The 26,906-nt window shown below is 41.0% G+C and overlaps 1 protein-coding gene across 4 annotated transcripts in view; it reads right to left on the reverse strand.

Annotated features, from left to right (window-relative positions):
* The window catches only part of ZNF609 (zinc finger protein 609), a 192,903-nt gene that overhangs the window by 22,438 nt on the left and 143,559 nt on the right, over nucleotides 1–26,906 (reverse strand). For all 4 annotated transcript variants that reach the window (XM_034660832.1, XM_034660830.1, XM_034660831.1 and 1 more), the window contains exons 3-4: nucleotides 3,612–3,699; nucleotides 572–2,912 (exon numbers count right to left, since the gene is read on the reverse strand). In XM_034660832.1, coding sequence (XP_034516723.1) covers nucleotides 572–2,912; nucleotides 3,612–3,699 — 2,429 coding nt within the window. The remainder of the gene's footprint in view (nucleotides 1–571; nucleotides 2,913–3,611; nucleotides 3,700–26,906) is intronic.

Raw genomic sequence — 26,906 nt, forward strand, 5'->3', positions numbered from 1 at the left:
ATAGGACAAGAAAAAAAAAGGCATGACATACTGGTTCCATTTTATTATTTTTTTAAAAGATTTTATCTTTAAGTAATCTCTACACCCAACGTGGGGCTCAAACTTACAACCCTGAGATCAAGAGTCGTACACTCCACTGACCGAGCCAGCCACGGTCCCCACTATAAAATCTCTTAGAAAGTAACTCAGTCTGAGTAACCCCCTCTGGAAAATGGGAGAGATCACCATGAACTCACTCCACAGGAACCAAACAGTGGAAGAAACACTGGACTAGGGATCGAGATAACCTGGGTTCCAGTCCTGGCTCTGCTAGTGAAGTTGCAAGTTACCCTAGACGAATCAAGCTGACTTACCTGGGCCTCTCCTGTCAAATGGGAAAAACACCTTTTACTGATGTAAATGTGCTTCTTAAAAACACAAACACGATTTACAAAGATAAAGAACCCTTAAAATTAGAGACCTCTCCTGCCAATCTGTATTCTGCTGACCCCCTACCTAAGGAGAGCCCTGATTTGTGAGGAAGCGAGAAAGGCTATCAAATAGTATTTCTATTTCCTCCCAGAACAGTTACCTGTCGGTACCAGAGTATTGGATCCACCTCTGCCTGACGGCCACACTCAGCACCTGTCTTAGCCTCAGAGGCCTCCTTGCCTAGGTGGCTGGCCTCACCCAGCTTCACTTTAAGTCCTTCCGGGGCCTGGCTGGAGAGTTTGGAGGAGTCGTCTAACTTGGGAATAATGACTGACTTGGCAGGGTCAGCCCCTGGCTCCTTGGCCTTCCCGGGTCCCGACTTGACCAGGTCCGTCAGGCTGGGAGCCTTGGTGAGAGTTGGTGGAATCGACGGCTTTTGCTTCCATTCTTCCTTGAGTGCTGCCTCCCGCTCCTTCAGGCCCAACTCCGCCTTCTTGTCCAGTCCCCGCTGCTGCTGCTCCAGGCTCTGCCGTTTCTGCTGTTCCTCGTACTGCTGCCGGTAAGCCGTGTTCGTGCTCAGGAGGTGGGTGTGGTAGGTCTGGTCACTGTAGCCATATGGGGGCACGTAGGCATACTGGTTGTAGTACAGGGACTGCATGTACATGTTGGGACGCTGCTGGATGACGGAAGGCTGCTGACTGGAACTGCTCAGCTCTGGTTTCTTTTCCTCACAGACATCGTTCTTCACTTTCCCCTCTATGCTCTCAGGCTCCTCATCCTTTTTTGTCTTCAGAGCCTGGCTCTCCACTCCTGCCTGGCTGTTGGGGTTCAGAGCCCCTGGGCTGGACTGTGCATAACTCGGAGAGTAGTAACTCTCAAAGCCTTGGTAATATGGTGAGTCTTTGCTCTGCGGCTGAGGGGGGAAAAGCGTTTTCTTAGCCCCTTCCTTAACCAACTGTTCAGGGTCCTTTGATTTGACGCTGTCCACTTTGCCCTCCCCATCCTCCCCAGCATCCGATATGTCAGAGTACGCAGGGCTGTTGGTTTTGACTGAGTTGGCTTCAGCTCCATTCTGGGTCACCACATGTAAGGGAGTCAGGGGCTGGGTAGGGGTAGTGCTATCTATGCGGCTACTGCCGCCAATTGAAGGGCTGGGGGCATTGTCCGTGAAGCTGTAGATCTTGTCAGCTTCTGCCTTGATGCTAGCCAGTCGGCTTTGGTGGGGGTCTGATGAGCCATTCAGGAGCCCCTCCATCTTCATCCCATCTCCTGATGATTCCCTGAATGGGCTTTTGCCTTCTTCTGCTCGACACACCTTCCCAGGGGTCAGAGGGCTTTCGAGTTCCTTTGAAGACTCCTTCTTTTTTTTGTCTTTCTTTTTCTTGTCCTTGGCTGGAGTCAAGGCAGGGTTGACTGTGAAAGGTTCTCCCATCACAGTGGGCTTGGGCTGAATAGGCTTCAGCTGGGGGCTGTTGGGCATGGCTTGGACCACTGTGGTGGTCAAGCCTGAGGAGGAGCCTGGGCTTGCTGCTGTGAAGGTGGCAGTCTGGAAGGTGTAGATTTGCTGCGGGGGGATGGCAGGGGCAATAGGCCGCGCTGATTTTAAGCTTTTGGAAGGAATCTTTTCAGGCTTCAAACTAGAGGGCTTTTTACATTTTTCTTTTTCCATACACTTCCTTTCCAAAGAATCAAAGGCATCATTGCTTGTTTCATCCATTACTGAGGGTCCATCATCAGAGCCATCATTCGATAAGGCCCCGAGGTCTGTGTCCCCTTCCCCACTCAGCTTTTTCTTACAGAGGCCTTTTGTGCTGAATTTGCTTGAAGGAGAAGGGCTGTGGGGCTCTACGAGCCGAACTTTGGGGGTAGCTGAGCGGGCAGGGGACAAGGAACCTTTTTGGGAGACAGGTGCCCCATTGCAGCTCCCAAGGTCTGTGTGGAGGGTGGGCTCCTCTCCGTACTCACTGTCTCCATCTGCTTCCGGCTTGCTGTCATCATCTGTGTGGGCATGGGCTTGGTGGTACTTAAGTCCATTGATGTGCTTATACTTTTTGTTGCAGTTTGGGTGGGGGCAGTCAATCAGGACTGGGGAGGGACAATTTCTGTCTAGAACAGTGGGTTCCACCTTGGTCCCAGGGAGGGGACCGGAGGCTGAGCCCATGGAATTCGTACGGACACGCTTGCTCCCTTTGGAGTCCTCTGAACTAGAATTTAGCTCCATGTCTGAAAGCGGTTTGTTTTTCCGCTTATTAGCTGAGGATGGGCTGGCCTTGACATCCTCAGAGGTGCTACTGGCAGGTGGGCGATGCTCTGAAGAATTCTGGCTGCCCCGACGGCCTTTGCTATTGGCTCCTGCCCGGGTTTTGCTGCTGCTGCTGGTCCCTTTGCTGTCAGAGGCCGTGGCTGTCTCATTGACAGGTGTGTTGCTGTTGGGACGCATACGTTTGCCTCTACCCCGGCCATTGCGCATTTCCAAGTCACTGGTGGGGGAGTCGCAGAACCTTGGCAAAGGGCAAACACAACAGGATGTTATTTAAGAAGAGAAAACAACTTCAAACCAGTTTAGCTGCCTCCAGAAGAGCTGTCCAGATGGTAACTATCGGTTTCAATGAATATGATTTGTTAAAGGAACTTCTGAAAGCGTGGGAACTGCATTAAGGGGTGAGCTCCTAGGATGCTATCTGCATGCTAGCTGTACATCATTCCCCAACATCTGGGTTCCCCAAACCCTGGCAAACTGGGTATAAACAAGCTGTAAAGTGCCATTCACTGAAATGTCAACTGGAAAAGGTCCTTGTGAAACCCACATTGTCTAGTGTTCATAAAACTGAAAATGTTCTTGAGTTTCAACTCCTCGGAGATGGCTACCATCAAAAAGCATCATCAACGATTGTTTGTTTACCCACAGGAGACTCGATGGACTTGATCTCAAGGTGACTACTGGAGAGCCAGAATTCAGTAACTCCAGACAAAGGCCTAAATAGGATCTCCTTCCATCCCTATCCAACCCGTCAACACGTAATTCACTTATTCCTCTTGAATGCCAGAGCAGTAGAGTGCCTTCCCTTATCCCGACACCATCATATTCTTTAAAAGCTGGGTATCTTCAAAGGTCTCCAGCTCTAACAGGATGAAGGCATAAGGGATCACTGATTAGGGTGGCTCAGACAAATACAGACGGAAAGCTGTAAAATGCTTACCTGGGGGGTGCCCAATCATGCCGTGTACAGTCAAGAAGTGTACCCACGTATGTCTTGTTCCTCCATGTCACATTCACCACCAACATCCCTGGAAGACAAGAAGAGTCAGATATAGACAAGAGAAATCTTGCTGGCCACTGAGACGAGTTATTTTTCATTTGAGGAGGATTCTGGCTCCTGTAGGAGGGTTTAGGGGGTGCTCTGGGTCCCTATGAGACACATAGGATTGGGCCGAATATCACTATGGGAACTGCCTATTCAGCTCAATAGATTTTTAAGATTTAGTGCCATACTGACATCAGATTTCTCTTTTAAAGAATAAAACATCACAGTTAAAAAGCACTATTTACTATATTTTCAAACTTTCTATTGATGGGATCATGCTGGGGTATAACTTATCTTTCCCATTAACATTACAAATTTGAGATGTGTCTATGTTGACATGAAAAGCTTAACTTTCTTTTTTTTTTTTTTTTTAAGATTTTATTTATTTATTTGACAGAGAAATCACCAGTGAGAGAGGGAGATGAAGAAGCAGGCTCCCAGCCAAGGAGCCTGATGTGGGGCTCGATCCCAGAACGCCGGGACCCCGCCCTGAGCTGAAGGCAGACGCTTAATGACTGTGCCACCCAGGTGCCCCTAATCAATTTATTTTAACTGTGCTCACCTATGTGTGATTTGACCACAATTTACAAATTCTACTGATGGATAATTAGGATATTTTGAACATTTCACTCGTAAACGATATCACAGTGAACATTCCTGTCCTGTTCATATTACTTAAAAATGCTTTTGGGGCGCCTGGGTGGCACAGCAGTTAAGCATCTGCCTTGGGCTCAGGGCGTGATCCCGGCGTTATGGGATCGAGCCCCACATCAGGCTCTTCTGCTACGAGCCTGCTTCTTCCTCTCCCACTCCTCCTGCTTGTGTTCCCTCTCTCGCTGGCTGTCTCTATCTCTGTCAAATAAAAAAAATAATAAAATCTTTAAAAACAAAATGCTTTTGGATGGATAATATAGTCATACTCCAAAATTGAAAAGCTAGCAAACAAATCCTCCAGAGAGATTTTATTCATTTATAATCAAATATACCTTCTTCCTCAAATGGTAGCAAAATATACTGTATTTTTCATCTAAGCATATATTTTGGATCATTCTATATCAGTACACATAGAACATTTCATTTCAATGGCTGCATTTGAATGATTTCAAATTGTACCATAATTTATTTAATCAGTCCCCCGGTAATGGACATTTAGGTTGCTTCACTATTCTGCTATTCCAAATAATGCTAAGTGAATAACCTTGTACAAATATTTTATCTTACTTGTACGAGTATGCCGTAAGATAAATTCCTATAAGTAAAATTGTTAATCATAGAGCACTTGTATTTGGATTTTTGATGAATACTGCCAAACTGCCATCAAAGAAGATATACTAATTTATACACCCATCAGTAGTGCATGAGAACACCAGCTGTCCTTTTCCTTTGGCAATACAGTGTTCTCAAACTTGTTGATCTCTGCCAACCTGATAGGAGAAAAAGAATGTTTATGTAGTTTTAATTTAATGTTTCTTATCATGAGTTTGTACATCATATCATTTTAAGACATCATTATGAGATGTATTTCCTAAGTGAATTGTCTGTTCAAATCCTTTGCTCATTTTTCTACTGAATTATGTAGTCTTTTTCTTATTTGTACCTCGTAATATAACTAGAGTAAGCCTTCTGTCTGTTGTACAAATCAGGTATTTCCCCCTGGTTTGTCATTTGCTAATGGTGGTTAATGCTCTGTAGACATTCTTTACCTTAAAAAAAAAAAAGATTTTATTTATTTGAGAGAGACAGACATAGTGACAGAGAGCACAAGCAGGGAGGAGGGAGAAGCAGGCTCCCCACTGAACACAAAGCCCAACGTGGGGCTCGACCCCAGGATCATGACCTTTGAGCTGAAGGCAGACGCTTAACCAACTGAGCCACCCAGGCACCCCTATTTATTTACCTTTTTAAAGAAGGTTTATTTAAGTAATCTCTATACCCAATGTGGGGCTCAAACTCATGACTCTGAGATCAAGAGTTGCATGCAGTACTGACTGAGCCAGCCAGGTGCCCTGAAATGATTTCCTTTTATGTTGTTAAAACATTTATCAATCTTTTACGGCTTCAGAGTTTTCTGTTCTATTTCAAAAGGCTTTCCTTATTCCATCACTTCATTAATAGTTTTTTCTTATGGTTTCTTTTAGTACTTTTACAGTTTGATTCTTTATCTTTAAATCTTTGATCCATCTGGAATTCAATCTGGTAAAAACTTTTTTTTTTTTTTAAAGTAATCTCCTCATCCAACATGGGGCTCGAACTCATGACCCGGAGATCAAGAGTCAGATGCTCTACCGACTGAGTCAGCCAGGCACCCCTAAAACAACTTTTAAATTTTGTTTTTGTGGCTTATTTATCCTCTAAATATTTTTGGTTAGTTCACATTTTAGTGAAGTCAAATACATTGAGCTTTTTCTTTATGGCTTATGCTTTTTATGTCTTTTTTTTTTTTTAAGATTTTATTTATTTACTTAGGAGAATGAGACTGAGAGAGAGAGTACAAGCAGGGCAGAGGGAGAGGGACAAGCAAATTCCCTGCTGAGCAGGGAGCCGGATGGGGGACTTGATCCTAGGGTCCTGGGATCATGACCTAGGCTGAAGGTAGATGCAGAAACGGACTGAGCCACCCAGGCGGCTATGCTTTTTTATGTCTTATCACAAAGTCATAAACATTATACTGTGAGATACTTTAAAGTTATTAACAAGCTATAAATCATTTTTACATTTTTAATGGTAGAAAAAATGAAAAGGAGAACATTATGTTATGTGAAATTATATGTTATGTGATATGAATAAAGTTTTATTAGAATCATAGCCACACTTACTCATTTATGCATTGTCTGTGCCTGATTTCATGCCACAAGGCAGAGTTGAGTATGCAACAGAGAGGCTGTATGGCCTGCAAAGCCTAAAATATTTATGCCTGACCCTTTATGAACAAGTATGCTAGCTCATTTTAGATCTTTTTTCCTTTCAGATATAAGCATTTAAAGGTATGAATTTCCCTCATAGACTATGTCAGTGGCATTCCACAAGCTCTGATACGTTTTCATGATCATTCAGGTCAAAACATTTTCTAGTTTCCCTGGTGATTTCCTTTTTGATCCTGGGTTATTTAGAAAAGTGTTGTCAAATTTTCAACTATCTGGGGATTTTCCCAATATCTTTTTGTTATTCATTTCTAATATAATTTGTGGCACAGAACATACTCTATATGATGTCAAACCTTTCAAATTTGGAGAATTTATAGTCTGAAATATGATCTATCTTGAAGAATATTCCATGTGCACCTGAAAAGAATATTTTAAAATGTGTACTCTGCAGTTTTAGGGTGTTCTATAAATGACTGATGTTACTCAAATCTACTATACTGCCACTAATTTTCTGCCACCTTATCAATTACTTGCCCCCTGTTTTTGCTTACTGGAATTTCTATTTCTCTAGAAGCTGGATGTTCTAGATTAATCTTCTTTTTTAATCTCTTACTCCTGTTTTCCATTCCTTTGTCTATATTCTAAGGGATTTCTTTCATTTTCTAAATTAAATTCTGAAATTTCCATTTACTGTTGTATTTTTTAATTAAAAAATGATATCCTGGGGCGCCTGGGTGGCACAGCGGTTAAGCGTCTGCCTTCGGCTCTGGGCGTGATTCCGGCGTTATGGGATCGAGCCCCACATCAGGCTCCTCCGCTAGGAGCCTGCTTCTTCCTCTCCCACCCCCCCTGCTTGTGTTCCCTCTTCTCGCTGGCTGTCTCTCTCTCTGTCAAATAAATAAATAAAATCTTAAAAAAAAAAAGGTATCCTGTTCCTGTTCCGTATCTTATCCCTCTAAAGATATTTAATTATAGCTGACTCTTGAACAACACAGGTTTGAAGTGCATCGGTCCTCTTATGCATGGATTTATTTATTTTTTTAAGATTTATTCATTTATTTGAGAGAGAGCGCACACGTGCTCTCTCAAGCGTGGGAATGAGCAGAGAGAATCTCAAGCAGACTGCCTGCTGAGCATGGAGCCCAACACAGGGCTTGATCTCACGACCCTGAGATCATGACTTGAGCTGAAACCAAGGGTTGGACAAAACCAAGAGTCCTATGCTTAACTGACTAACCGACCGAGCCACCCAGGTGCTCGCAGATTTTTTTTGTTTAAATAAATGCAGTACAGGGGCGCCTGGGTGGCTCAGTTGTTAAGCGTCTGCCTTCAGCTCAGGGCATGATCCCAGAGTCCTGGGATCGAGCCCCGCATCAGGCTTCCTGCTCTGCTGGGAGCCTGCTTCCTCTCCCGCTCCCCCTGCTGATGGGCCCTCTCTCGCTGGCTGTCTCTCTCTGTCAAATAAATAAATAAAATCGTTAAAAAAACAAAACAAATGCAGTACAGTACTGTAAATGTATTTTCTCTTATGATTTTTTTAAAAGATTTTATTTATTTATTCGACAGAGATAGAGCCAGCCAGCGAGAGAGGGAACACAAGCAGGGGGAGTGGGAGAGGAAGAAGCAGGCTCCCAGCGGAGGAGCCTGGTGTGGGGGCTCGATCCCATAACGCCGGGATCACACCCCGAGCCGAAGGCANTTTTGTGGGCTATATATGATCTCTGTTGCAGTCTTTTTTTTTTTTTTTTTTTTTTTTTGTTAAATAAATTCCAAGGGGCCTGGGTGGCTCATTCAGTTAAGCATCTGACTCTTGGTCAGGTCATGATCTTGGGTCACGGGATGGGGCCCTTTGTCAGTCTCCATGCTTGGCATGCACTCTGCTTGCCCCTCTCCCTCCCCCACTTGCTCCTGCGTGTGAGTTCTTTCTCAAATAAATAAGTAAATAAAATAAATAAATAAAAATAAATTCCAGTATAATTAATATACTGTGTTATATTAGTTTCAGGTGTACAATATAGGGATTCAACAATTCTATTCATTACTTGCTGCTCATCATGGTAAGCGTACTCCTTATTTCTTGGCTCTCCTTCCTCCCAACCTCAGATAAAAAACAGACAACTAAAAAACCAAGCTTTGTTTTTTCAGGTCTCTTAAATCAGTACTCGTACATCTGCTTTCTAGTTTCCGAAGTTCTATTGATTATACTTGTTTGTAGTAGTATTGTCTGGTTTTTTTTTTTTAAAGATTTGAGAGAGAGAGACAGCGCGTGTGTGAGCAGAGTGCACACAAGTGGAAGGAGGGTCAGAGGGGGAGGGAGAATCTCCAGCAGACTCCCCCTGCAGGTTTGATCCCAGGACCCTGAGATCATGACCCAGGCTGAAGTCGGACACTTAACTGATTGAGCCACCCAGGTGCCCCAGTCTTACCTGTTTTTAAAAGCAACCTGTGAGTTTATACCTTAAAAACAAAATCCCTTTACTGACATTTGAATGAATTATAAAGGCAGAAACTGGGAGGTAAATATGTACTTTAAATCTACCATGTTTAACTGAAATAATGCATTTACTTTTATTTATCTGGTATATTTCAAATGTACAAACTACCTAGACAGGTTTCTAATTAGAATCTAATTCAAGAAAATTATCACCTATTATATATTCATTTATTGTCTCCCTGCCATTCTTTCAATCTCTTTTATCCCCTAGGACTCATAGATGATATGCATTAGAGCCTCTCAAGCCATTATCTCTATTTAAGTTGATCTCTCATGTATTTTTTCTTTGTGTTTGATTCTCCCAATTTATAATTTGTTCCTAGAATTTATCTAAGGTATTGAGTTAAAAAAATTTCAATGATTATAATACAAATTTCAAAGATCATCATTTCCAAAATTTTAAACTGGTTAATTTTTCATATCTACATGGCATTATTTAATTTCTGGCTCTTTGGTTCATAGTGTTATTTTTTTGTTGTTGTTGAAGATTTTATTTATTTATTTGACAAAGAGAGAGAGAGAAAGAGAGAGAGAGAGAGCGAGAGAGCACAAGCAGGGGGAGCAGCAGGCAGAGGAAGAGGGAGAAGCAGGCTGCCCGCTGAGCAGGGAGCCCAATGTGGGGCTTGATCCCAGGACCTTGGGATCATGACCTGAGCTTAAGGCAGATGATTAACTGACTGAGCTACCTAGGCACCCTTCATAGTTTCATTGTAATAGACATTATTATTGTTTCTCTTTAAAAATTCTAACTGGACTTACTATAGTCTTTTTTTTTTTTTTTAGATTTATTTATTTATTTGACAGAGAGAGAGAGAGAGAGACAGCCAGCGAGAGAGGGAACACAGGCAGGGGGAGTCGGAGAGGAAGAAGCAGGCTCCCAGCAGAGAAGCCTGATGTGGGGCTCGATCCCAGAACTCCAGGATCATGCCCTGAGCTGAAGGCAGGCGCTTAACGACTGTGCCACCCAGGCGCCCCTGGACTTACTATAGTCTCTTTTTAAAAAAGATTTTATTTATTTATTTGAGAGAGAGCACGAGCACAGGGAGCAGCAGGCAGAGGGAGAGGGAGAAGCAGGCTCCTGCTGAGCAGGGAGCCTGATGCGGGACTTGATCCCAGGACCCTGGGATCATGACCTAAGCCAAAGGCAGATGCTTAACTGACTGAGCCACCCAGGTGCCCCAGACTTATTACAGTCTTTATTTAACTGTACCATACGATAATTTCATTAGGTGTTCATTCAATTCCTGGTGGTTAAATTTTTAAAATTACTTTTTACATTTTGAGATAATTATAATTCACATGCAGTTATAAGAAATAACAGAAACCCCACTGTGCCCCTACGCAGTTTCCCCTAATGGCAACATTTGCAAAACTATAGTATGATATCCCAACTAGAAGTCTAATGTTGACACATGAAGATACAAAATACGTCCATCAAAACCAGGATACCTCCTGTTGCCCTTTTACAGCTTCACTCACTTTCCTCTCGCATTCATCCCTCCTTAATTCCTGGCAACTACTAATCTGTTAACCATTTCTATAATTTTGTCATTTTAACAATGTTATATAAATGGAATCACATAGCATATAACCCTTTGGGACTGTCTCCCCTCCTCCCCACGCCTCCCTTTACCAGCATATAATTACCTGGAGATTCATCCAAGTTGCTGCCTGTATCAACAGTTCAATCTTTTTTATTGGTGGGTGGTATTCCCTAGTATGGATGTACCAGTTTATTTTACCATTTACCTGCTGAATCTGAAGGACATCTGGGTTGTTTCCAGTTTTTGGCTATTATGAATAAAGCTGCTATAAACATTTGTGTACAGGCTTTTAGTGAACCTGAGTTTTCATCTCTCTTGAGATAAATACCCCAGGAGTGCAATTACTGGATATTATAGTTGAATATTAAGTTTTTTAAGAAACTGCCAAACTGTTTTCCAGAGTAGCTGTACTTTTTTACATTCCCACCAGCAATGCATGAGAGATCCAGTTTCACTGAATCTTTGCCAGTATTTGGCATTAACTTTTAATTTTAGCCATTCTAACAGTTGTGTAGTAATGTCTCATATTGTAGTTTTAATTTGCATTTCTGTAATGGCTCATGATGCTGAACATCTTTTTATGTGCTTATTTGCCATCTGCATATACTCTTTGGTGAAGTATCTGTTCATGTCTTTAGCCCATTTTCTGATTGGTTTGTTTTCTGTTGTTAAGTTTCAAGAGTTCTTTATATATTCTGGATACTAGTCCTTTGTTGGGCATTTTCTTCTATTCTCTAGCTTGACTTTTCACCTCTTAACAAGGTCTTTCACAGACCAAACATTTTTAATTTTGATGAAATACAATTTATCCATTTCCCCTTTTATGACTGTGCTCTTGGCGTCAAGTCTAAGAACTCTTTGCCTAACTCTACTCTTTGCCTACTGAAGATTTTCTATCAGGTTTATGTTTTCTGTTTAAGTCCTTGATCCATTCCAGAGTTAGTTTTTTGTATGAGATCCTTTTCCCTTTGTTTTGGCCACGATGTCCGCTTTTTCCAACACCAGTTGTTGAAAAGGCCATCTTTCATCCCAAGAACTGCTTCTGCACCTTTGCCAAAATCAGCTCTGTATATTTGTGTGCCCTTTCTGGGTTCTCTGTTTTGTTCCACTGGTCTGTGTCTATCCGTCTGCCAATATCACAGCCTTGATTACTGTGGCTATAAAATAAGTCTTGAAATCAGGTAGTCTGATTCCTCCTACTTTATTCTTCTTTTTCAAAACTGTTTTAGCTATTTTCATTCCTTTGACCTTCCCATGTAAATTTTAGAATAATCTTGTCTACGTCTAACAAAATATCTTGCTAGAATTTTGACAGGAATTAACATTAAACCTGGCTATCGATTTGGGAAAATTTGACATCTTTACTATGTACTCATCATTCATTTAGATCTTCTTTGGTTTCTTTTATCAGCATTGTATAGTTTCAGCACATAAATCTTGTTGGTATTTCGTTAGATTTACATCTAAGGATTTCACTTAAAAAAAAAAAAAAGCTTTTATTTATTTTAGAGCTAGGGAACGCACAAATAGGGGAAGGAGCAGAGGGAGAGGGACAAGCATACTCCACGCGCAGTGCAGAGCCTGACATGGCACTTGATCCCAGGATCCTGAGATCATGACCTGAGCAAAAATCAAGAGTTGGATGCTTAACCAACTGAGCCACCCAGGTGCCCCACAGATTTCAGTTTTTTGTTTTTTAAGATTTTATTTACTTATTTGACAGAGAGAGAGAGAGACAGCCAGTGAGAGAGGGAACACAAGCAGGAGGAGTGGGAGAGGAAGAAGCAGGCTCCCAGAGGAGGAGCCTGATGCGGGGCTTGATCCCAGAACGCCGGGTCACGCCCTGAGCTGAAGGCAGACACTTAACGACTGAGCCACCCAGGCGCCCCAGATTTCAGTTTTTTGAGCTATTGTGAATGGTATTATATTTTTAATTTCAGTGTCCATATGTTCGTAGATAGCACATAGACCTAGAATTGATTTTTATATATTTATCCTATATTCTACAACCTAGCTGAACTCACTCATTAGTTCTAAATTTTTTATATACTCACTGAGATTTTCTATTTTGACAATCAGGGGAACGTGCAAATAAGCACACTTGTATTTCTTCCTTTCTGATCTGCATGCCTTTTATTACCTTTTCTTGCCTTGTTGCGCTAGCTAGAACTTCCAGCACTATGTTGAATAAGGGTAGTGAGAACAGACATCCTTGCCTTGTTCCTGTTCTTACTGGGGTAAACATTCAGTCTTTCATTATGAAGTATAATGTTTGGCTCCATGTTGGGGATACAACGCAAAAAGAAAACCCAGAGAATTTACCATCGTGTTGTTTCACAGGATTTGAGGTCTCTAGATGGTCTGCCTTCTTTTCCCCACCATCATAATCTTTTTTTTTTTTTTTTAAGATTTTTATTTGTTTGTCAGAGTGAGAGAGAGCGAGCGTGCGTGTAAGCATAAGCAGGGAGAAGGGCAAAGGGAAAGGGAGAAGCAGGCTCCCCAATGAGCAAAGAGCCCAATATGGGAACGTGGGATCATGACCTGAGTCGAAGTCAGATGCTTAACTGACTGAACCACCCAGGCGCTCCCTCAACAGGTCTTTTAATGGCCTGTGCCATTAGAAGAAATTTAGGATATCACAGTTCTAATCATTATACCAGAAGGCAGCTTGACATACTTCTTCACCACTCTTTAGGCTTCCCTTCTCCCCCATTCAATTAACTTTCGGAAGTCTTCTTTCATGAGGCTGGTGAGGGGATGGCATCTCCCCTGGCTTCAAGTTCTATCTCTTTATAGGGCATTTTAGTATCTAGTTACTGCTCAAAATCTCATCTCTCAGGTACCATTCTCTATCTCCTGGAGGCCAGCGGGCCCACCGTTTCAGCTTCACCCAGTGACTTGCTCTCCTATATTTGGTCCATGAAGGTGGTTATTTTGTTTTTGAGCCCAAATATGTTGATTTCCACTTTATATGTTTTATTTCTTGTTATGTGTCTGGAAAACAGGGGATATGTCAAAAGTTTGAACACAGTAAATTATCTTGATTGGAAGTCCCAAAGTACATTTTCTATGTAATTTATCTATAGCATAAGTCTGGGGACTCTAGAATTAGCCTTTTCTTTGTCTTTGGTCATACACTAATAAAATACTATTTCACCCAGCACTCCCAGGGTATATCTATAGTAATTCACCTATATTCATTTTCTTCTTTGATGTGGAATGCTGTCTAAAGATCAAGGGACTTGGAATTAGAAAACATTAGTCCAAATCCTCACTCTGTTACAGTGTAACCTTCCTTGGTCAAGTCACTTAACCTCCATGACCCTCAGATTTTTAATCAATACTCCAGGATTAAAATGGAAATAAATGATAAGATTGTCAAATTAGATAACTAGCCCACAGTAGGCTTTCAATAAGTGAAAGAGAATGCTTTAGACAAAACCACAGAACATCAGTACTTGAACCCTGAACTCTTGAGCACGGCTTTGAGTAAAGATCTTATTTTGTCCCTGTTTTCTTCAAATCCAATTTTAGGATGCTTGATCGTAAAACCAGATCAGACAACGGAGTTGGTAGAAGAAGGAAAAAAAATGGATTATCTTACCAGAAAGTCTCACTACTGAAATTAGGGCAGAAAAGAGCTTTGGTTTAGCTAATTCAAACATTTATTGCACGTCTATTATGTGCTAGGTGTTTTCATACTCATCATCTTATCAAATATTCACAGCCTTGTTCACTTTTTTGAACAAGGCAGGCCATATAGAGAAAGCACAATCCTTCCAACAATCCTGGTCAGTGATTGTTATAGCTACTTTTTGCAAACAAGGAAATGAGAGCCAAGAAAGGTTAAGTAATTTTTCAAAGATCTCATTATTTATTAGTGGTCAAGGTATCTATCTGTACAGTTATCCGTAATGGATTCTGATTCTTTTTACATAATTTCCTTAAAATGTCCCTTTATTTTCATCTTAGATAGAAGACATACAGGATTGCGGGGGGCCATCCAGAGAGGAAAAGGACAGAATTCCTACCCCTTTCCAGGGCCCTGACATCTTAAAGGGAAATGGCAAACCCCTTAAGAAAGCAATTAGGCTAAATTCTCTATGACCATTAGCAAAATGAATTCAAATGGATGTCTCCTCCCAGTGATGGGCTCCTCTGATTACTGCATTACCAATTTGAATAGGAAAAGAGTCCGTTTATTTCTAGACAATGTAAGACAGACTTAGAGATAGGCACCTCATTAATAAGGGCAGACGAGCACAGCTGTATATAGAAAGCAGCCATACAATTTGAAGATGAATGTTACTCCTGTGCTCTTGAAACAGCTGGGCAGGAACACATGTTTATAAATCTGTCTTCTTCCTTTGGTATAATCTGCAAACCTTAGCAATAATGAATGAGTTGAAAAGAAGACAGGTCAGACAGAGTGCTGGAAATGGGAGAGGGGAAGCGGAAAAATTCTAATATGGAAAAACAAAATGGAGGCTTGTTTAAATGTCAAAGCAAACACATTTTTCTGAAGTGTAACTGTCTTCCTACGAGGTTCCGAGTTGAGACAGCTGGAAGAATAAGAGGACAGGAAGGAAAAAGCAGAAAATAACACTTAACAGACTTAGTTTCTCTATTAGGGCAGCATGTAGGCTGAAGAGAAAGAGAAAAATTGGTTTCCATTTTAGAAAGTTGTTTTTTTTTTTTAAACCAGATCTGCACTTTATTGAGGTTTTGGTGTGTTTTTTGTTTTTTTTTAAAGGTAATCTCTACACCCAACATGGGCCTTAAACCAACGACCGCGAGATCAAGAGTAACACGCTCTACCGACTGAGCCAGCCAGGCACCTCTGAAAACTTCCTATTTTAAATCAGTGTTCACAAAATAAGGAAAGGTTTGGCATATTTAAAGATAGTAATGCTAAAAATAGTAGTAATAAATAGTGCTTTGTTTGTTTCTCTAGGTGGTTAGTTTCCAAGGGTCTTACAGACGATCTCATTAAATATTATTGAATTTTAAAGTGCTGCGTATTCTCTCTCCTTACAGGTGATGGATACTGGAGCAAAGTAAAGGGGAAATGACTTAGTATGAGGCAGCAGTCAGGTTCTGCCAGCTCTCAGGAGGAGTGGTGTTGAGAAAAAATCCAATCCCAGAGCAGCACTGCTTTGTTTCAGAGGATAATTCAAAGCCTCAAAACAGTTGCACAGCCAAGACTGATCCAAGCACAATAGTGGGAAGAGTAAATTTTTACCTCTGGGGCCCTCATTTTTACTACTTCTGCCAGCACCCTGTTTCTCTCAGGGATCTAGGACCTTCATGCTCACATGACTCTCTTTGGGTTTTGGGTTTTTTTTTTCCCCACACATTTTAAAAACGATTTTATTTATTTGAGAGTGAGAGCGTGCAGGGGGAGGGAGCAGAGGGGAAAGTCAGAGGGAGAGAATCTCAAGCAGATTCCCTACTGAGTGCAGAGCCCAATGCAGCTGATCGCAGGACTCCGAGATCATGTCCTGAGCCTGAGCCGAAGGCAGATGCTCAACTGACAGCCACCCAGGTGCCCCTGACATTACCTTTCAAAAAGCACACACTCTTTGACCCAACAAATCCTCTTATAGGTATTTAACCATAAATATTCTCAGTGTAAAATATGAATGAGGTATTTGCTGCAGCAGTGTTTAATAGCAAAAAATGGGAACCAAACTAAATGTCCTTCAATGAAGGAACAATTAAATCCATTTTTGTACGTCCACACAATGGAATACTATGCAGCTGTTAAAAAGACCGAAGCAACTACAAATAAATTGCTATGGAACAAATTCTAAGATACACAGGTGAGTGAAAAAGAAGCAAGATATAGAACAGTAACCATAATATGTTACCATCTGTGTAAAAAAAAAAAGTTTATAAATAGGTATTTATAAGTGCATAGAAGGTCTCTAGAAGGATAAATAAACTAGCAATAGCAGTCCTGCGCAGGGAGGGAAACTGGGTGGCTGGGACTCAGGCAAGGGAAACTTGTTTTTCACTGCATACTCATTTTACCTTTGAATTTTACACCATATGCATGTCTTATGTATTTAAAAAAAATAACAGTTATGAATTTTAGTAGGAGACTTTCAAAGATGTTCTAAAAATTCTTTTAGGAGCACGTGGGTGGTTCAGTCGGTTCAGTGTCCAACTCTTGATTTCGGCTCAGGTCATGATCTCAGGGTTGTGAGATCCAGCCCCGCTCAATTCTCTCTCTCCCTCTGCCCCAACCCCTTCTCTAAAAAACAAACACCAACCAACCAGCCAAACAAAAAACTCTTTGTAGGCAAAAGTGCAGGCAAAACTGGACTTGAAAAGGGCATACAAGTGGCAGGATAGACACTATTTCTAAAAAAACCTGTCTCGTTTCCTCTATATGGGTAACTTCTCTTTACTCAATTCAGAGTATCAGAGTGAATGTGGCAGTTTTAAAATATGTCCACAAATTCTTTGATATTTCTCCCTTCAAAAAGGTGAGGCCTAATTCTCCTCACCTTGAATGTGGGTTACCTAGCAACTTGCTTCTAATAAACAGAATGTGGTGGAAGTAGGTGATAAAAGGGATTGTGGTCTCCTCCTGGCTTTTTCTCTTGGATTACCTCTCTTGGGGAAGACAGCCGCTGTGATGTGAGGACACTCCAGCAGGCCACCCTATGGAGAGGTCCATGAGCCTAGAAACTGAGGCCTCCTGCTAATAACCATGTGAGTGAGCCAACTTGGAAGAGGACCCTCCAGGGTTAGATAGGCTTTCAGATGATGACAACCCCGGGTACCATCTTGACTGGAACCTCACGAGACCCCCTGAGACAGAACCAGTCACCTAAGCCACCCCTGAACTCTTGAACCATGGAAACTATAGGAGATAATATTTATTTATGCTTTGGGGGTAATTTGTTACTTTATAATAGACAACCTAGAGCAGTGTCTTACCCTGAGTAGACAAAGAATTCATTTAATTTATTACTTCCTGTAGCAAATATTTACTGAGCCTCTATTATTTGCCAGGCATTATGCTAAGTATTGAAGTTACAAAAAACAGCTACAAAGATACTGAGGTCCATTCCTGGGCTAGGAGCAAATATTTATTAAAAGCCTACTCTGTGGAATTCACTGGACAAGGTACTGAAGAACAAAGGTTAGTAAGGCCAGCTGCCTGTCCTCAGCATAGGGACTGATAAAGGGAAAGGGCAGGGAGAAGAGCTCACAAGTTACTGAATGCTCCAACAGGCTTGAGTTTTCAAATGGAAACATTAGCATTTGCCTATGTGCTTTTTTAAAATTTTGTTTTATTTACTTGAGAGAGATATAGCAAGGGAGAGCACGAGGAGGTGAGAGAGGGAGAGGCAAGCAGGCTCCCCGCTGAGCAGGGAGCCCGACATAGGGCTTGATGCTAGGACCCCAGGATCATGACCTGAGCCAAAGGCAGACACTTAACCAACTGAGCCACCCAGGTGCCCGGCCTATATGCTATTTAAATCTTATTTCAATCCCAATTTTCAATCCTGGTTGATGCTGGCAACTATTCCCTGGATAAAAGGCAGGTTAGCATGCATGTCTCTCTCTCTCTTTTTCACATTATTGGTTCACTCAACAAATGAACACCTACCTACTCTGGGCCAGTCACTGTTCTGAAGTGATGAGATACAGGAATGCACAAAACTGACAGTCCTTGCTCTTACATGCAACTTATATTCAGATGATGGGAGACAGACAATAAATAAATGAACAAGTAAATATATGTTAGATGGTGGTAAGCCCCATGCAGAAAAATAAAACAGAAGCAGACGAAAAGCGAATGTGAGGGGCGGGGATGTCGCTCTTTTATAAAGGAGGTCACAAGAAAAGCCTTATTGAGAAGGTGACATTCAAGCTAAGACACTTGACAGAGGGGAGAGCATGAGCTGTGTGGAGATTAGAATGAAGAACATTTTAGGCAGAGGAAAATACAGGCCCTGAAATGGGAATGTGCCTGGCATGTTTTGAGGAACTGCAAAGTAGATATGCGGCTACAGGGGAGTCAGAGAAAGAGACGAAGTCAGGGACACGAGGGCAGGCCAGATCATGTAGGTCAGGGGTTGAGGGACACAAACAGGCAGCAGACTGGATTTGGCACCAGGGCTGTAGCTTCCTGACCCCTAGCTCTGTGCAAGGCAAATAATGGAAGCCAGAGGGAGATAGTATATATGCCCAGACTTCGGCCTCAGCACGTATTCTCCCACCAAAACAAAGCTATACGTTGAGAGCTGAGATACTGTATTGATATTAGGCACTCAGAAGTTGTTAAACAGGGGCGCCTGGGTGGCACAGCGGTTAAGCGTCTGCCTTTGGCTCAGGGCGTGATCCTGGCGTTATGGGATCGAGCCCCACATCAGGCTCTTCTGCTATGAGCCTGCTTCTTCCTCTCCCACTCCCCCTGCTTGTGTTCCCTCTCTTGCTGGCTGTCTCTATCTCTGTCAAATAAATAAATAAAATCTTTAAAAAAAAAAAAAGCAGTCTAATACTTGATGCTAAATAAATACTTGTTAATTGTTTGATTGGTGCACGAATCCATTAAGTTATAGATAGAATATAAGATAAAAACTTTTCATTGGTGTGTGCTGGGTTGCTTAATTTACCCTCCCCCAACAACTGTTACTTATCTACTGTTTTCTAAATATGGTGAGAACAAAGGTTATGGTTTTCAGCCTCTTTTTGTTAGTCACTTGAGTCATGTTACACAATTCCCGTGCCCCTTCTTCCCAGTAGCCATTCTTTATGTTTAATATACACATTTTTGTTTATATACATTCATATAAAATGTGTATTACTGTTTTGATCTCATGTATTCTAATTTACATATATAGGATTATGTTACAGACTTCATTCTGCTTTTTTTTTCAACTGGGCACTATGCTGTTAAGAATCATCTATATTGGGGGCGCCTGGGTGGCTCAGTCATTCAGCATTTGCCTTCGGGCTCAGGTCATGATCCCAGGGTTCTGGGATCGAGCCCCGCATTGGGCTCCCTGCTCAGCGGGAAGCCTGCTTCTCCCTTTCCCACTTCCCCCCCTTGTGTTCCCAACACCTCTTGCTGTCTCTCTCTGTCAAACAAATAAATAAAATCTTAAAAAAAAAAAAAAAAGATCAGAGGGGAGAGGGGTGGGGAATTGGGATAGGCTGGTGATGGGTATTAAGGAGGGCACGTATTGCATGGAACACTGGGTGTTACACGCAAACAATGAATCATGGAACACTACATCAAAAACTAATGATATACTACTGTATGGTGACTAACATAACATAATTAAAAAGTTAAAAAAAAAAAAAAAGAACCATCTATATTGGGGCACCTGGTTGGCTCACTTGGTTAAGCGTCTGCCTTTGGCTCGGGTTCTGATCTCAGGGTCCTGGGATCAAGTCCCCCATTGGGCTCCCTACTCAGCAGGGGGTCTGCTTCTCCCTCCCCTCTGCCCCTCCCTCTGCTAGTGCTCTCTAACAAATAAGATCTTTAAACAAAAGAATAATCTATATCTAACCCATGAGGTTATTTATAATGTCTATACCTATCATTTAATAATCAATATATAAAGAGTTCCTATTAATTAGGGGCTATGGTAGAAGCCATGGTCCCTACCCTATCCTCATGTATATTACAATCCAGTTGGAACAGATAAACACACACAAAAATAACATGCTATCAGGTAGTGATGGATAAAGACAGAGTAAAGTTCAGTTGAGTAGCTGAGTGAACTATACCTTGCCATAACATGATATATTTAGTAGAAGAGGAAAGACAGGAAGGATGTGGCATCTAGATTTAAATGAACTGATATGAAGTTGTAAAATAAAGTTTTAAACATTTCTAGACTTTCCTCTAGATGGTGCTAGAGCAACCATATTATCTTTATAACTGAAGTTTCCTTCAACATTATATAAAGGGTAAGAGGTAATTTATGCTCATTAGCAACTTAATAGCTCCTCTACCAATTTTATTGCCCTTTCTTTCCCAGTCTTGGGCAGTGAGAAATCCTGGACATTGCTAAGAAATTAAAACCACAGACAACTCAAACCCCAGTGGTTTCTCATCCAATCTACAAAGAGCTATAAATTCAAAGCAATGTGCTATTTGTGTGTGTTGGGAAGCAGAGGAATGGGATTGAATAATTTTCAGTCTCTACTTCCAGGAAGTTTATAACCTACAATGAAGTAAAATGGGCAAAACTCTTAATGTAAAGCAGAAGACATCATTACCAGCAACGCTTACCACTACTAATCCAACACATAACAGGGATGCATAGAATAGGTAATGAATATTCTAACCTGCTCAAGGAAATAAGGGTGTGTTTGGGGACTAGCAGTGAGTTTTTAAAGATTAGCTTCAAATAAAATTGTTGGATATCCATATAACAGCCACTCTAGATTCTGTCTGTTATATATTATTAGGTATCTGGACCAAATGGAATTCCTGTTTAGGAACAGCCATGCTGTTCATTCTGTACAGACTTTCAGTATCTTAGGTAATATGACATAACAACAGAGAGATGTGAACGGAACTTTAAGATTTCATGTTATGAGGTGTTTGGTGTTTTTTTTTTTTTAAGATTTATTTATTTTAGAGAGAGAGAGTGTATGTGCATGCAAGAGCACGCGGAGGGGAAGAGGGAGAGGGAGAGAATCTCAAGTGACTCAGTACTGGGTGAGGAGCTGGACTGGGCCTTGATCCTATGACCCTGAGATCATGACCTGAGCTGAAATAAAGAGTCGAGCACTCAACCAATTGAGCCACCCAGGCACCCCATTTTGGTTTGTTTTTTAAAAATACTCTGGGGGTGCCTGGGTGGCTCAGTTGTTAAGCGTCTGCCGCCTTCGGCTCAGGTCATGATCCCAGGGTCCTGGGATCGAGCCCCGCATCGGGCTCCCTGATCAGCGGGAAGCCTGCTTCTCCCTCTCCCACTCCCCCTGCCTGTGTTCCCTTTCTCGCTGTCTCTGTCAAATAAATAAATAAATAAAATCTTTAATAAAAATAAAGATTAAAATAAATAAATAAAAAATAAATAAAAATACTCTGAATAACTGCCCTTCCAGTACATAGAGATGGTGATGACAGCAATGGTTAATGGGAGCAAGATATGAGAGAGTTAACACATGTGAATAGAACAAAACAGCTTCTACCTCCCCCTCAAGAGGAGAGCATCTCCAGAAAACAACAGTGTTGGTATCTGGAAAACACCTGTGACAAACTTCTACCTGTGGCTCCTCCATCAGCTACTACTGCCAGGACAGCTTACAAAACTTTAGGTCATCTCATACCCTTGCTATGTCAAGAATGCTTTCTCCCTGTATAGTCCTCTTGACAGCTCTCTCAGTCTTTGCCCTCCAATGCTAGTGATGAATGGGCTCGGAATGGCCCCACCGAACAGAGGCTGAGCAAAGGCTCACTGCTCCTAATTAATAATAGCATAATATTAGGCATCAATTTCAGTTACCTGGTTTCTTAGTAAAAACTAGCCTAGTAAAAACTAGGCCAATAAAGAGTTGGTGTGGACTGCTCAACTGCTTTATGCAGAGTCGCCCTTTTGGGAAAAGCTGAAAACTGAGCTCTATAAATTTAGCCAAAAGTGATCTCTTTCAGTTCTCAATTATATGGCATCTGCCGAATGTATTATTAATAGGGCTCTTCACACACGCTATTTGGTGGGATAGTTATTTGCCTATATTTACTTGAAAATACTTCAGTTGTAAGATTTCCTGAAAATGAACTCCCATATACAAAGCAAATGTGAAAAAACAATGCTACAAATCTCAAAAAACAAAGCTGTTTATTTGGCATTGCGTGGCAAAAATGTGACAGGGTATAAATTTCTTTTCATTCCAGCGCATTGGAAAGTAAACAGGACTAGCCTTAGGCAAAGTTGTTCAAGATGTTCTCTGACTTAGTAAAGGTTTACATTTTAATGTAACCAAATCGGTCGATCTTTTTCTTTGTGATTTCTTCCATTACTTTTATGGTTAGCCTTGTCATCTAGAAATCTGGAATTTATGTATTATTTTAATTAAGTGGCTTTATAAAAATGAAACAAATGTGTACCTCTTTAATAAGTCTTAAATTTCTATATGTATATGTACATATGTTTATACATACAAACATACATGCATATGCATAAACTTTTCTATTATGGAAATTATTATTTTTTAACTTTTTAAAATTAAAGTATAATTGACAAAATTGTAAGATATTTAAAGTGTACAATGTGATGATTTCAGATATGTATATATTTGTATAAACTTAGATTAACAAACATGGGTCTCAAAATCAACTTTTTTCCTTCACAGAGAGTCTCCCCAATACTTATTACTAAAAGATCCTTCCCATTTCCATTGGTTTGCTTATAAATAAGGGTCTGTTTCTAGACACCCAAATTGGTTCTACTGGGCCATTACCAAACAATATTTTTAGTTTTTATTAGTTTTAAGTAAATGGCAAAAGATTTCCCTCTTACCAACCCCAATACATATATTGGACTAAATGAGTATTCTACCATGTTAGCTATTTTCAATATCAGGTGAAGATGTAAATCCTGTAAGGTTTTTCCTCAAAGTTCCATAGTCTCCTTTGTCAATGTTCTGTGTAATGGTCTCTCTCCCTTTACAGATGCCAACTCCTCAGCCTCCTCCTTGCAGGAGGTTGAGATGCTAAAGACAAGGTACTGGAGTTTGCAGAGGATCTCTTTCTCTTTAACACATGGTTGTCCTACTCTAATACAGGTATCTTTTGCTTACAGATTTTTTTTTCCTGTGGATTTTCTATACCTCCTCTAAACTTAATCTAGCTTCAATCCTCTAAGCCCCAAGACTTCCAGATACAAATTTTAAGCTGTCTATTGTGACTGAACTTGATTTAAAAAAAATTTTTTAATTTTTAAAAGATTTTATGTATTTGACACAGAGAGAGAGAGAGAGCACAAAGCAGGGGGAATGGCAGGCAGAGGGAGAAGTAGGCTCCCCATGGAGCAGGGAGCCAGGTGTGGGGCTTGATTCCAGGACCCTGGGATCATGACCGGAGCTGCAGGCAGATGCTTAACCAACTAAGCCACCCAGGCGCCCCTGAACTTATTTGATTTAGAAATTAATGATTTACTTTTTGTAATTTCTTATCTGGTATCTCAAAATGTATCCCTGTGCTTGCTATATTATTTCTATTTCTAAATAAATGTTCTGATTTAAAATATGATATTAATAACTATACTTTGAAATTTTAACAGCTGTCTCAAAGTAGGTAAGCAGGGGAGGAAGACTTACTTTCTATTGTCTACCCTTTTTGCATCTTTTGAATGTTGTGCCATTTCATGTATGCATGTAAACAATAAAAAGTGGCACCTGGTCCTCTCCAACTGCCCCCTGCCCCCATAATATTGCTGTATTAGAACAGATAACATCTATATTTTTCTCTTTTCCCTACATAAATATTTAGCAGGTACTCAGTAACTAATGAACAGAATGAATAATCCCAATACTGGCTTAACCCATCACACAGGGTCTAGATAGGAACCAACTTTCATCTCTGGCTGATGAGCCAGCTGACAGAAGAACAGGAACTCCTCAACTACTTACTCTTCCTTCTTTGAAGGAAGATTCTCAAAGAATCTTTGAAAGAATCAGTTGGTTTCTGATTCTCAACCCTGTGTGGTTCAACAAATTTCTAGCAGCGTGGGTATGGCTGTGTGTGTGTGTGTGTGTGCGTGCGCGCACGCGTGTGCTGGGGGTTCAGGGAAGTTCAGCAATAATGAGTTTATGTTAATAAAATGTAATGTAAAGATCTAGAATTTTTAAAGAAACCACAAATAAACTAAGCTGAATCCTATATTTCTGATGCTTTGTTTAAAGTTACAACAATTCTACCTTTTCAAAACTCATCTAAGGGTTAACACTGACTGTAAAAACTAAACCCACTATACATATTTTACTTCACTGGGCTCACATTTAAAAGCAAATGTCTGAATTTGTCTGACAGTCAATTTGAACTGGAGTCAATTCAAATTCTTGCCTTTTATTTGTGTTCTTGCTGCCAGACAAAATTTGTTGCAGAATTTGCAATAAGCATCCATCTTCCTCTTCCATTTATAAGATGAACCATCAGGAACATCCTAGACCTTAACTGTTACCATACACTGAGTCTGCCCACTCAGTTGAGACTTAGGCTCTAATATAATCCCACTAAAGTTGTGGAGGAAGTCTCCAAGTCCTAATGATATAAACGATGCTCAGTCCCAGACATAACAGGTTAAATCTTTTGTTGCTTTTTCTGACTTTTTTTGTTGGGGGGGAGGTGGTGGGATGGGAATGTACAGTATTTATCCTTGATGGTTTTCAAGATAATAGTTACTACTTACTGGGATGAAAAGTACAGCATAGGGAATACAGTTAATAATATTATAATAATGTATGATGACAGATGGTAACTGCACTTATCGTGGTGAGCACAACATAATGTACAGAATTGTCAAATCATTATATTGTACACCTGAAATATAACACTGCATGTCAACTATACTTCAATAGAAAAAAGCATTGCTTTTAATTAAAAAGTTCCATTTATTGTGTTGAAGAGTCTTCCATATATATTTTTTAAAGATTTTTAAATTTATTTTTTATTTTTTAAAGATTTTATTTATTTATCTGACAGAGAGAGAGACAGCCAGTGAGAGAGGGAACACAAGCAGAGGGAGCGGGAGAGGAAGAAGCAGGCTCCCAGCGGAGGAGCCTGATGCAGGGCTCCATCCCAGAACGCCAGGATCACGCCCTGGGCCGAAGGCAGACGCTTAACGACTGAGCCACCCAGGCGCCCCTATTTTTTTTAAAGATTTTTATTTATTTATTTGACAGAGAGAGAGCAAGTCACAAGCAAGGGGGGAGGCAGAGGGAGAAACCTGGGGTCAAGACCCAAGCCGAAGGCAGACACTTGACCAACTGAGCCACCGAGGTGCCCCCCCCTTTTTAATTGAAAAATTTTCTAGAGTTTTCCATGGGTTAAAAATGGCGCGTTCTTTGTGTCCTCAGACCTCTCCTCATCTTGTTGGCACTCACTCCCCAGGTAATCCTGCCCAGTCTGATGACATTAAGCACCATCTGCTGACAACTCTCCATTTTCCATCTCCAACCTAGACCTCTCCCAGCAATTCCAGACTCACTCATACCCAACTGCCTGCTTGACACCTGGTTGGCTGACGGACATTTCAAACTCAGCATGTCTTTTTTTTAAAAAAAGATTTTTATCAATTTATCACACACACACACACACACACACACACACACACACACACACACACACACAGAGTGGGGGGGAGGGGCAAAGGGGAAAGCAGTCTCCCCACTGAGCAGGGAACGCAATGCAGGACTCGATCCCAGGACCCTGAGATCATGACCTAAGCCAAAGGCAGATGCTTAACAGACTGAGCCACCCAGGTGCCCCAAGTCTTCCATATATTATCTCATATGTAATCCTCTCAACAATCTCCAAAGTATTATCATTCCCACTTTACAGATGAAGAAATACAAGGTTAGAGCAATCTGTTCCTATGTTACACAGCTAAATAAGATACAAAGATAGGATCTGAATCTAAATTAGTCTGACTCTAAAGCCTGTATTTTTAACTGTTGTCTCACAAGATGAGGATACACTTTCTTGGTTCTCAGCAGCCCACATTTCCAGGTGTAAAACACTAAATGGTCTGTGTACTGCACTTGAGAATAAAATTGTGGACTAGAGTGGAAGACATCAACGCTTGTAGGTTTATTTTTGGCTGAGAAGCAGGTTATTGATTTTATGTTTGACCTCTCTCTACCAGAAAAGAAATAGAATCAGCAATAAAGCTGCATACTGGTGGCAAAGGGGAAGACATACAGAGCAGAAGAGGCAAGACGCAAAAAGAAAATGTCAAAGTAAAAAGCAGCAAGAGGAAAGAAACTGGAAAAAGAGCTAGGGGACAGAAACTCAACAGTGCAAAGCTGCAAGGTTATTATGAGACACATAATGTGTTTCCCTTTGTGAGTATTTTATTGATGATATGAAAAACAAAGCTCAATTCTTACAGTGCTGGAAAATTTCAGAAGTGTCTTTAAGTCACAAAAAAAAGGGGAATGTAACTTGATTAAATCAACCAGGGTACATCCTTAATATAGAATGTGGGGTTTTTAACAATGTTACAGGAGACAATTTAATATTATAGGAGAATGTTCATTATATATTCATCCATAAACAAAGAAGATTACAAATATACAGAGACAGGTCCCA

The sequence above is a fragment of the Ailuropoda melanoleuca genome, chromosome 5, assembly GCF_002007445.2.
Source record: "Ailuropoda melanoleuca isolate Jingjing chromosome 5, ASM200744v2, whole genome shotgun sequence".
NCBI classification, from domain to species: domain Eukaryota; kingdom Metazoa; phylum Chordata; class Mammalia; order Carnivora; family Ursidae; genus Ailuropoda; species Ailuropoda melanoleuca.